Below are 12256 nucleotides of genomic sequence, written 5' to 3' on the forward strand. Positions count from 1 at the left end.
GCAGCTCTCTGCTCTGTTTTAGGTGTTAGTGATGCCTTCAGCTGTGGCAGGGGAAGCACACAACCCTGAACTCCATGTTTTGGTAGGTAAAAAGTGCTTCCGTTTCTCTTTCAACCATTGCTGAAATGCTTTGATTTCCTTTTGGAGAAGAATCCCTTGGTTTTCCCGTGCTGGAGCTCAGACTGCAGCAAGCTGTGCATCTCCAAGATGGTGTGTTGGCTGGCTGCTCAATTAGTAGGAAAGTTCCGTGCTAGTAATTAACAGGGATCTACCCAAAAAAGAGATGTCTCCTTGGCAATGCAACTTTTCTGGGGAAAAATAAAAAATATTGCATGAGAGGCTGAGGGAACTGCTCCAGATTTGCTTCCAAGATCTGTAAATCAGGCAGAGGATTTACATGTTCTGCTGTTTCAGCTGGAATTCGCCTCCTCCATCAGATTATTTTAGCATTTTGTGGATAGCACTAATTAAAATTTATCATCAAAGTAGCTGTAGCTTTAATAGGACTCTTCCCAGTGCTGGAGGAATCGAGTTTACATTTGAAATCTTGACTGAGGGAGGGAGCAGGGCTCCTCCAGTCTTTGAAAACAGAAAATCAGGATTCTCCATGAGTGCAGGGCTGTGCTGTGCTCTGGCCATCCCAGGGGTGCTGCAGCTGTGGGGTGGCCCCAGGGACACCCAGTGCCTGCCCCACACGTCCTTGGTGGGTCTGGGGCAGCCCTGGGGCTCCAGCCTGGGTTTTTGTGGGTGGCAGTTCCCATTCTGGGGCATTTCAAACACGAGCGGCTCAGGGGCTCCGTGGTGTTCCCAGGGTTAATGAATGCTGGGTTTGTGATGTCCATTGTGTGTTCCAAGGACTCTGCAGGTGACAGAAACCAGCAGCTCGCTGGGGTTGTTTTGCATTTTCTGTGTTTGCGGAGTGGAGGAATTTGGGGAGCTGTGCTGCCCCGTGCCATGGGGCTCTCACACCAGCGGGCAGAGCTCCTTCCCTCTCCCTGCCTTTGTGGAAGGGGCATTTTCCCAGGTCCTGACCCTCCTTCCCTGCTCCTTTATCCTCAGCCCTGCTCCTCCCCAGGTGCCACCTCCCCAGGTGTCACCATCCATCCCATCTGCACACCTCCACATGCCCAGGTGTCACCTCCCATCCTCTCCCACCTCCCCAGGTGTCACCATCCATCCCATCTGCACACCTCCACATGCCCAGGTGCCACCTCCCATCCTCTCCCACCTCCCCAGGTGTCACCTCCCATCCTCTCCCACCTCCCCAGGTGTCCCCTCCCTTCTCACACCTCCAGCCCCAGCCGGCAGCAGCAGCTCCTCCATTGCCATTATTGGAATATTTGAATATTTGCAGTGTCTGGCTGCTGCTGGTTATCTCAGTGTCCCGGGAGATGGCAGGAGAGGCTGTGTGGGAGGGTGTTTAAAAGCTTATCTTCAGAGCCACGCTGTTTTGTGATTTAGGAATGAAGTGTGGATTAACAAAGGGAGCGGTGGCTCTGTGTGGGGAACGGGGATTGGAGAGGGAAGAGCGTGACTCAACGAATGGCTCCGTCCATGCAGGGCAGCTCTGGGCTGTGCAGGGGCTGCTCCCGGCTCTGGCAGCTCTGCCTCAGCAGCTGTGCAGGCACCTTAATTAAAAACATTCATTTCCCCAAAATGAGGACTCTGAACAACTGAAGGTGAGTGGATTGAACGAGGCTCGCTGGAATTCTGTGGGTGTTCTGCTTTTGTTTTCCATAAAAGATGTCTGTGACACCCACCCTGGGTTTGAGAGCCCTGTGGACGTGGCTCCTGGGGACAGGGCAGTGCCGGCCTGGGCTGGGAAGGGTTAATGAGGGCCGGGTTTGTGATGTCCATGGTGAGTGCCAAGGACTCTGCAGGTGACAGAAACCAACGGCTTGGAGGGGATTTTGCATTTTCTGTGTTTGGGGAGCTGTGCTGCCCTGAGCCTCCCCAGCTGGACTCTGCTCCTGGAGGGCTTTTCCAGCCCAAACCATTCCCTGGTCCTGGGCTTTACAGAGTTCCCCTCCAGCCCTGGTTTGCCAGAGCTCTCTGGGTGTCCCAGCCCCAGATCCCAGCCCTGGGATGAGCTGCTCTGTGTGTAAGCTCTGAAAAAAAGAATTATAAATAAAAAATTCCACGTTTCCTGGTAAGACAAAGGTGGTAGCAAAGCAGCTCCTCCTCAGTGCAGGTTCCCTGGGTAGGCAGGCTTGGGATGCCAGGGAGGAGCTGAGTCAGGGGTGCCTGAGCTGGCTCCTCACTCTCTGTTTTGGAATCAATCTCATCAGGTTCTTTCAGTATGCCATAATATTGGGAGAAATGATTAATGCAAACCTTGGAAAGTGAGATGGAGCTTTGAAATTAATTTCAAATATTAAAAGTGTTAATTTCCCTCACTCCCATTGCAGTAGTTTTTGCAAAGTAAAGATAACTTTGGTCATCCTTTCCGACCACAGAATGAATTAAAGATAAAGGAAGTGGATGTTTTATGTGAAATAGCAGTTAACATCTGTTTCCTCAGAAGTTACATTGGTTTAATTACTTTTCATTTGTGTAACACTCAGAACATCGTTTCAATTCCTCCGTACAAGTCAGACTCTTATTAAGGGAAATGTGTTGGCCCTTGTCCCTCGTTCCAGGAGGAGCTGCAGCTCCTCCCAGCCCCAGGGGTGTGGGAAATGCCCTGGGACAATGGGGCTGCAGGGGCACAGGGTGAAATTTCATCTGCAAATAGCAGAGGGAAATTCAGCAAAATTGGGACTGCCATGAGGAGTTACCCACAGAAAGGGAAAGGGGCACATTCAGCGTTATTAATTCTTCCTTATCCTGTCTTTGGCCCCTCTCTTTGGTCTTGTGAATCCCAGATTTCCTATTTTTTTCTGATTTTTCCTGGTAATTTTCTGATTACCTTGCCCTAACAAGATTCTGCAAGAAAACCCTTCTTTGTGGCACAAAAATTGTAGATAGATAGGCAGATTGATTAATTGATTGGAGGCTGTGGCCTCATTTCTGGTGCATTCATATTTTGACTCTCCGGAGTTCTTGCTGTAAAGTGAATTTCCTGGGGTTCATTCTGGGTGTGGCACGGTGCAGCTCCTCCTGTCCCAGGTCAGGGTGCTGTGAGCCCCCCCAGTGCCATGGCAGGGACCCCTTCACTGTGCCAGGCTGCTGTGAGCCCCCCCAGTGCCATGGCAGGGACCCCTTCACTGTGCCAGGCTGCTCTGAGCCTGCCCAGCCTGGCCTGGGTGTCCCTGCCCAGGTCCCTGTCCCAGCCCCTGTGCCCAGGTGAGTCCCAGGTGGGCGCTGGTGCCTGCTGGGATCCCACAGGAGATTTTCCATGGGATAAGGCACTGCTGGGGTCAGGCCTGGCCTGCCTTCCCACAGCTTGCTCCTGTCTCCTTTCCCAGCCTCTGTGGCAGAGCTCCATGGGATGGAGTGGCTCAGGGCTGGGCTGGGCTGTGCCAGGCTGCAGGAGTGGTTTTATTGAGCTATATTGCATTTTTAGTGCTCATTTGAGAGAGGCCATTAAGGCTCAGCGAGTACATTAAGAACATTACTCCAGTGTGAAGGAGATGGGGATTATGAGAAGGACTAGCAAAGACCAAGGAGTTATAGAGTTCTATTTCTATTTCCCATTTCCCTGTGTGAGGGCTGGGGACAGAGCCCGTTCCAGCAGTTCCCAGCTGTGCTGAATGAGCCCATTTGGGGTCCCAGGAGAGCAGAGATCACTGTGTGAGTCTGGAGGGACATGTGCTGCAGCAAGGGAGGAGTGACCCAAAACCCAGGAGGGACCCCCCAAACCTGGTCTGGTACTGCAGGGATCCCAGGGTGGGGTGGTCACAGAAGGGTCCTCTGGGCTGCAGCCCTCAGCCCTGTCTGGATCTTCACTCTGTGGCCTCGTTCCCCGTCCCTGATCTGTGGCAGAGCCTTTGTGAGCCTGGCTCTGGGCTCCTGGAGGAACTTTGTCATGCTGTCAGTGCTGCTCTCTCCTTGGGTGGAAAAACGAGGAAACGTGCTTCCTTCCAAAATTGTCTATCAAAGCTGCTTCTGCTCGCTGCCCTCCCACGGAGCTGTCTCACAGGGTCCTGGCTGCTCTGTCCCTTGTCACTCTCTGAGGAGGTGACGAGCCTCTGCCTGCCCTGACACCAGCAGCCGCAGCAGAGCCGTTGTCTGCGAGCGGCTGAAATGCCATGTTCCCCCCCTGAGGAAAAAGGGACTGGGGAGCTGGGAACGCTCCAACCTGGATTTAGAAAAGCTCCATCACGAGGGACCGTTCTGTGCTCGCAGGCTGGAAGGATTCGTTATCCAGAGGTGGCATCCTTACTGCTGGGGGGAGGACAAATATCCTGCAGGAGCAGCCCAGCCCTGAGGATCTTCTGATCCCCAGCAGCTCCTGAGCTTGATCCCCAACATCTTCTGATTTTCCTGAACCCCAACATCTCCCGATTCTCCTGATGCCCAGCATTCCCTGATCCCCATCAGATGCTGATCCCCAGCATTCCCTGATCCCCAGCAGCTCCTGTGTCTGAACCTGGGCTCTCTCTTGGCTCCTTGGTCGTTGGAAGCAGTGAAGGACAGGGCTCACACATAAATACAGGTGTGCAGCTCAGGAGCTCCCTGTTCTGGGCCTTCCAGAGAAAACGGGGAATGGTTCATCCATTGAGGGGTTTGTTCTTGGCTCCCTGCACTCCCATCTCCTTCCAAGGGGTCGCATTTCCTTGCCAGGCCAGTCCTGGGAGTGCTCCTGACACAGAGCTCACCAACAAAAGGCATTTAAATGCTCTATTTCCTATTGCTTTTTCCTGCCTGGCTGCACTCTGTGGCTCCTATGCACCTTTGCAGCAGATTCCAGGAGGCCAAAAGCTCCTAAACCCCTCCTGCAGCTGAGCCTGCTCTCACCCAAGGTTCCCAGGCTCGGGCAGCTCCTTCTCCTTCCACTCTGCCTCACAAACAGAGCTTTCCTACATCTCTCAAAGTCATCTTACACCGCTCTTGTGATTTAATTTAGTGTTCCCAAGGAGAGTCTTAATTTTTTGTATATTACTGGAGTTTAACTGCCATAATAAAGGACAATTTTGAGGTGATAAAACACACCAGGAATGTCATTAAATATGCAGCAAAGGTCTGACACAATGGAATTAAGCATTAATGAATAACATGCTAGAAATATTAGTCTTCCATATTAGTTTAGGTGTTCTGTTGTTGGGTTGTGATGAGGGCTAATGGGAAAAAATGAAACAATAAACAAAATTAGTGAAAATGAAATTTCCAAGTGATTCAGTAGCTTCTTCATGTGCAGAAAGTTTCTAAGTTAAAGCTGTTGGGTATCCACAGGGATCCTTTTCCTTGGATAAATTGTTGTCATTCCATGTGTTAATGTAATTTTATTATTGGTGCACTTTCCATTTTTACAATTGAATTACCATGCTGTGGAGATGTAATTTAAAGCCGAGCCCATCTGCAGATCAGGGCAGTTGTAAACTTCTTTTAGTGCCATAAGCAAGGACTTGGTGGCTCCTGGCAGGGGGGTGAGCGTTCCTGGGGAGCAGGAATTCATTGTTCTAGGAAGGAGCAAGCAGCCGATGCAGAGCTCATCAGGACTTGATTTAGGACGGAGCTGCCGTTTCTGGATCTCTCTACCAGCCCTGTTTTAACTTGCAGCTCCTTTTCCTCGAGGCTCCTGCATGCTGAGCGCTCGTTTGGCCTCTCTGTGCATTATTTCCCGTGCAGGATGGTGCTCTGTGCCCATTTCCCAGAGATGTGGGTTTGGGTGCCAGCAGAATGGACCAGCCCCTCCCAGCTCCCTCTGAACCTGCCTTGCTTTCACTGCGGGACATCAATCATTTATAAAATCAGTTTATCAATGCCATTTCTGGAGCGGCAGGAGCTTTTCCGTCCCTCAGCTCATTCCCGCAGACTGGAATTGCTTTGGGGTGCACGGGGCAGAGCTGGGGCTGAGGCAGGTGCCCTGGGCATCTCCTGGGCTCTGCATCCCTTTGAGGAATCCCTGAGAGCTTGGGATGGGCTCAGGGCAGCCCCTGGGGCACAAATGCCAGGCTGGTGGTGCTGTGTCCCACGGTGGGACAGGGAATATTGCACAGCCAGGCCAGGATCGCTCTGTTCACTTGTTTTATTGTGAATTTGCAGGGTTGGGAATGGCACTGGAAATGTTCTGCACTCCAATCCCTTCCTGAAGGTCTGATGGTTTCCTGTGAGGCTGCTGGCAGGTTCTGGAACGTGGGCTCATTCTGGTTTTTGGTTAAACATAACCCAAAACCTGGCCCAAAGCCCTCCCTGGGAAGAGGCTGCTGCAGCAGTGCCCTGTGAGGGTGTCAGGATTTCCAACCCCTGCCTTTGAGGCTTTGGGGAGTTTGCCATGCTGTGAATGCTGCTCACTGTGTCAGGATTTCCATCCTTGGCCCTGGAGGGCTGGGTGGGTTTGCCATGCTGTGAATGCTGCTCACTGTGTCAGGATTTCCCTACCTTCAGGATTGGGTGGGTTTGCCATGCTGTGAATGCTGCTCAGTGTCAGGATTGCAGCCCCTGCCCTGGGGGCTTTGGTGGGTTTGTGTCAGGTGTTTGAACAACCCCGTCCCTGCTGAGGAGTTTGGGGCAGCCCCAGCTGCATCTCAGGACTATAAAATGATCTTTAGTCGTTCTGGCTCTTTGGGATGTGATTCTGTTTTGTCAGGGAGCTCTCCTCAGTTGTGCTGCTCAGGTTTTCCCAAGGGGAGGATCCTGACTTCTTTAAACTCTGTTTTCAGCATTACTGTACTGGTTTCTCACCTGCAGAATACAGGAGGTTTACAAGTCAATCCACTGCAGCTCATAAATTGGATATGCAGGGAATGGCAGGAAATGCCAAAACCAGCAGTGGGACAGAAAATGTACAATGAAATGGGAAAAGCCTCCTGTGTGCCTTTGGGGTTTATTTCAGTTTTCCCCAGTTAATTCCCTTCCTTTGGCTCCCCCAAACTCCAGTTAAAGTGTTTGACTGATTTATTTCCCCTTTTGTGGGGGGGGGGTCCTGCCTGTTGGAGCATCCTGGGGCCACCTGGCAGGGTCTGTGAGGGATCAGAGCTCTCCTGCACTTGGAGACTTTTCATTTTCATTGTTTTAATTTTTATTGTTTACCTCACAGAGTCTTGGTGCCATCTGTACTAAACCTGAGCTCTTCTCACCCCTCCCAACACAGCAGGGTTAAAATCTCCATTTTGGGGGTTAAAATCTCCATTTTGGGGGTTAAAATCTCCATTTTGGGCTGGTTCCTGTGCTGGTTGCAGTGAGGAGCTGTGCCAGGGGCTTTCCTGTTGTTCCCAGAGCTCTGATAAACACCCAGGAGGCAGCTCCTGGCAGCTGCTAATTTTAAAGGAATGTATTAATCAAATTAATTGAGAGTTCCTTTTAATAATCATCAGCACCAACATGGCTTCGTGACGTGATGTTTTCAGCGTTGCCAAAAGCGATTCCCCCCAAAAAGGGGATCTCTGCAGATAAATCAGCTGAAAAAGTGCTCAGTTGTCTCTTTTGCTACCTGATAATCCAATTAAGTGGCGATAAGGAAAACAGCTCGTGCAGCATTCCAGGGCAGCAGAATAATGTGGTGAGTTTGTACAGAGCCCAAACAGCAGCCAGCTGTGGGTATCCATGGATACTGGAGCAGCACTGCACTGATTGCCAGCCCTGGGACCCCCAAACCTGGGCTGCCCCTGGGACCCCCAAACCTGAGCTGCCTCTATGACCCCCAAATCTGGGCTGCTGGGTGTCTGCAGAGAGCCTGGGGCTCTGCCTGCCAGAATCTACAAAATCAGAGGATTTTGGGGAAGCTGCAACAGGCGGGCCCCAGAGACAGCAGAACTGTGAGTAGAGCTAAGCAGTAAAATTATTTAAAAAGTAGAAAGGCAAGGACAAATAGAACAATGGTCTGTGTATTAATGCTTGTCTAGAATAACTCCCTTAGCTGCAGAGAAGTTTATCTAGTGTGATATTAGGATGTCCTGAGCTTAATAATGGAGCTCTGTGCATTGTGTTTTAAGGCTCACAAGAAGGTATTATATTTGAAATAATCAAGCACTGGCATTCCCAGGGAAAAACCACCGTGTGCTCATCCCCAGAGGGCTCAGGCCGTGGATCTCACTCTGGGCAGGGATTGGTGGGTGACCCACTCTGGGTGGATGGACCCTTTATCCCAGCAGCCTGAGTGTTGGTGGGTTCATGGAGTGGGACCCACAGATCCCATCCATAACGGTTTGGGTTGGGTTGTCCCACTTGCTGCTGTGGTGGGACAGCTCCCTCTGCCCCAGGCTGCTCCCAGCCCTGTCCAGGCTGGCCTGGCACACCCCCAGGGGCAGCCCCAGCTGGTCTGGATGTGTCAGACACCCCAGCTCGCTCCTGGGCTGTCTCTGGCTCCCAGCTCTCGTCCCTTGCCAGGCACTTTGTGCAGCCTGGAGCATTCGTCACTTCTCCGGGCCACCGGGGGTAATGAATCACTGCAGGGATCCTGTGACAAGATCCTGAATTTGCAGCTTTCATGTTTTTCCCACCTAATTCCCTCGGAGGTTTTTCCCTCGGAAGTGCTGTGAATTAAGCTGACACTCTCAATAACTGTGCACATGTTTCCTGTTGTGCTGGAATGTAGGATGAGGATATGGAAGCTGAACTTACTCCCCTGTGCCTTATGGACAGCAGGAACCCAATTCCTCGGGCACAATATATTTGCCATTTATCCCTAATCCCTCCTGCCATTTATCCCAAATTCCCCTGAGCAGGGGTGGTGCCAAGGCCAGCAGGGCCCCATGGCATCTGCTCCTTTTGGGAAAGCTCAAACTGTGAGATCCCTGCCAAGTGGGACAATTTGGGAGAGCTGGACAGCCCTGCTCGTGCCCTTGGGGTCATTCTGACTGGGGAAAGCAGAGCGTGTAAAACTGGTCAGGTTCTGACCTCGCTGGCACTGAGACTTTCTGTCTTCATTTAAAATGGAGTTTATTTTTAAAGCTTGGTAGTATTTGCTTTTAAAGGGAAAAAGAAAGGTTGCAGAAAGTCCAGGTTGTGATAATTGCAAAACAAAATGAAATGTTTTATGTGAGACAGAGAAAAACTTGGGGGTTATTATTCTCCTTTATTCTCTCCCAGCCTTTCCTGTTCACTGTTTTCCTCCTCCCCATGGAACAATGGTTCTGTTCCAGCGAGCCTTTGGAGCAGCTGGCCCAGCAGAGCTCCTTTGCCTTCAGGCAGCTCCAGCTCAGCTCCTCTCTCAAAAACCAGGGCAAACAAGGCTGGCCTGCCTTGTGAGGGGCTCAGGGACGGCACAGGAGCTGGGTCTCACATTCCCAAGCAGCAGTTTGCTTTTCCCTGCTTCTCTCTGGGTCTGCTTTGCCCTGGGATGAGGAGGATGCTCTGGGGCTTGAGCCTCCTCCTCCTCTGGGTCCTTCACCCTCCAACACCTTCTCCAGTGCTTCAATTACAGGACTTTTAAAGCTGGGTTTTAAAGCCTATCTGTGAATCTCCCCCTTGTCCTGCTGCCTTTTAATTAACTCATCCCCACTGCTGGTTTTTATTAAGAGCTCTGATACGTTATTAATTAACGCTCTGTGCGCTGTGGTGAGCAGGTTGGTATCAAAGATGCTGTAAAAGATGAAAGTGATTACTGCTGAGAAACAAAATAATTAAGGCAAAAGTTGCGTTTTCATCTGCCAGCAACAACCAGAATGTCAGTGGAGATGGGATTTTTAAGTTTTTAATTTTTTTTTTTAACAGAGTATAGATAGCTGTAATACAAGAGCTGTGCTAAAAGTGGGCATTTTTTGGTCTGGCTGAGGGTACCTGTGGCTGTGCTGATGCTCTTTGCTGTGTTCTCTGGGTGTTTATGAGAAGTCTCTCTCACAGACTTTGAGGTTTCACTGTTTGTGTCTGTCCATCTCTTTGGGGGTGGGCCCTTGAAGGAACAGGGGTTTTCTTGCACAGTGTGGGCTTTGCCAATATCTCAGCTTTGGCTGTTCCCGTTCCATGTAAGTGATTGCAGAGGAAGCATTTTCCTCCAGTAGCCCTCAAGCTGCAAAATCAAAAAGAATCTCAGCTCTCAGTGAGATAAAGCTGCCCAGTACACTGTGAGTATCTTCTGCTCTCAGCCTGTTGTTTTGGGGTTTATTCACCAGTTCAGGCTCGTTCAGCTTGCTGTTGTCTCCTGCTTTAATTCTTCTTCTTTTCATCCTTCCATTCCCATTTCTTTGCTTGTTTTGCCGTTCTGCAGTGGGTTGGGCACAGTCTGTGAAACCCCTGAGCCCCCCAGGTCAGGCAGTGCTGTCGGAGCAGGAATTGCTCTGGATCAGAGCAGGAATTCCATGGATCCCTCTGGATCTGGCCGTGGGTGCTGGAAGGGCAGCGATCCCTGGGGGAGTCCCTCCCTCCCAGGCTCCCTTTGGGCTCTGTGGGCTCTGTGACATCTCCTGTCGTCCCCTGAGGGTCCCTTTGTGCTCTGCCCTGGCGCAGGTGGGCTCTGCATCGCCCAGTCCCTGAAGATCCCCCAGGAGCGCAAGGACAAGAGCATCGACTTCGACCGCATCATCCGGCAGCTGCTGGAGACGCCCAACGCCAGGGCCATCGTCATCTTCGCCCACGACGAGGACATCAGGTGAGCCTGGGCCCTCCCTGGGCCAGGGAATGGTCTGTGCTGGGAGCCACTGGGATGTGGGGAGCTGGGAATGGGGGAAAGCACCAGGCACTGCTGCCATGTGCGATACGGGGAGCTGGGAATGGGGGGAGACGCCCAACGCCAGGGCCATCGTCATCTTCACCCACGACGAGGACATCAGGTGAGCCTGGGCCCTCCCTGGGCCAGGGAATGGTCTGTGCTGGGAGCCACTGGGATATGGGCAGCTGGGAATGGGGGGAGCACCAGGCACTGCTGCAATATTGGATATGGGGAGCTGGGAATGAGGAGAGAACCAGTCACTGCTGCTTCTGGCTCACGGGTGCCCTAAATGGGAACCAGGACCTGGGAGCTTTTCCTGGAGCTTTTCCATGCTCCTGTTGGGTGGCAGAGCTGACCTTTCCTCTCAGAGGAATTGCAACCACGCCCCCCTCACCAGGCTCGTTCTACTTGGTGTAATTCATTAATTCAGTCTGGTTTATGGCAAATGAAAGTTAATAGTGATAAAGTGACTTGGATGCTCAAGGTTAAACCACATGGAATGGGCTCATAAAATAACACGAAGAATATTTTATATTTCATTATTCGCTTGCGTATTCTGGGTCCAGAATTTGAAATTAGCTTAAAATCATGATGGAATCACCAGTTGCTGAGAGGCCCGGTCCCACAAAACGAGACAAAAAGAATTTTGGGAAAAGTTTCAGTAAAGTCAATGGGAAAACTCTAAGTTTTAGTAGAATCAATAATTCAGTTGTGGGATATTGGGTGAATTTAAAGAGAAGTCCCATTGGTGCTGCATTGACCATGGGATGGTTGGGGTTGGGAACGACCTTTGGAGATCACCCAGTCCCATCCTTCCCTGGGATCAGAGCCCTGGTGATACCGAGTGTCCCAAAGCCCTGAGCTCTGCTGGGGTCAGGAATGTGCTGTTCCTCCCCATCACAGCCCAGTCAGGCTGGAGGAGACCCCTGAGGCCAAGGGGGGCAGCCCCTGTGCCAGTGCCACCCCCGTGCCAGTGCCACCCCTGTGCCAGTGCCACCCCATTCCCTAGAGCAGCCCCATGGCAGTGGGGCCCCGTTCCCTGTAGCAGCCCTGGTGCCAGTGCCCCCGATGCCAACCCCCGTTCCCTGGAGCATCCCCCTGTCAGTGCCCCCCATGCCAACCCCGCTCTCTCCGCAGGCAGATCCTGGCAGCAGCCAAGAGGGCAGACCAGGTGGGCCATTTCCTGTGGGTGGGCTCCGACACCTGGGGCTCCAAGGTGAGCCCGCTGCTGCAGCAGGAGGACGTGGCCGAGGGAGCCATCACCATCCTGCCCAAGAGAGCCACCATCGAGGGTAAGAGACCTTTCCTACTGATTAAAACTTCATTTTCCCATCAGTGCTTTCCGTTTAAACTCAGGTTAGCTTCTATTTCAGATCAAGCTCTGTGTTTATCCATATTGCTGTGTGCTTCAGAAATAGCCACACCTGTACAGATGTGTGTGTATAGTGAATTTTGGGAAGCTGCTTTTGCTGAACCCCTTTCTTTCTCAGCTTCCCTTTGTGCTCCCCAGTGTTTGTAGTCTGATCTCACCCCAGTGTGTTAATCCTGCTGTGCTAAAGATGCTTC

The 12256-nt window shown here is 51.6% G+C and overlaps 1 protein-coding gene across 5 annotated transcripts in view; it reads left to right on the top strand.

Moving 5' to 3' along the window:
- GRM7 (glutamate metabotropic receptor 7) overlaps nt 1–12256 on the top strand; it is a 159137-nt gene that overhangs the window by 80399 nt on the left and 66482 nt on the right. For all 5 annotated transcript variants that reach the window (XR_010028865.1, XR_010028866.1, XM_063165058.1 and 2 more), the window contains exons 3-4: nt 10489–10630; nt 11828–11982. Coding sequence is in view for 3 of the 5 variants with exons in the window: in XM_063165058.1 (XP_063021128.1) it covers nt 10489–10630; nt 11828–11982 (297 nt within the window). In the remaining 2 variants the exon portion in view is untranslated. The remainder of the gene's footprint in view (nt 1–10488; nt 10631–11827; nt 11983–12256) is intronic.

This window comes from Melospiza melodia, chromosome 10, assembly GCF_035770615.1.
Source record: "Melospiza melodia melodia isolate bMelMel2 chromosome 10, bMelMel2.pri, whole genome shotgun sequence".
Lineage (NCBI taxonomy): Eukaryota > Metazoa > Chordata > Aves > Passeriformes > Passerellidae > Melospiza > Melospiza melodia.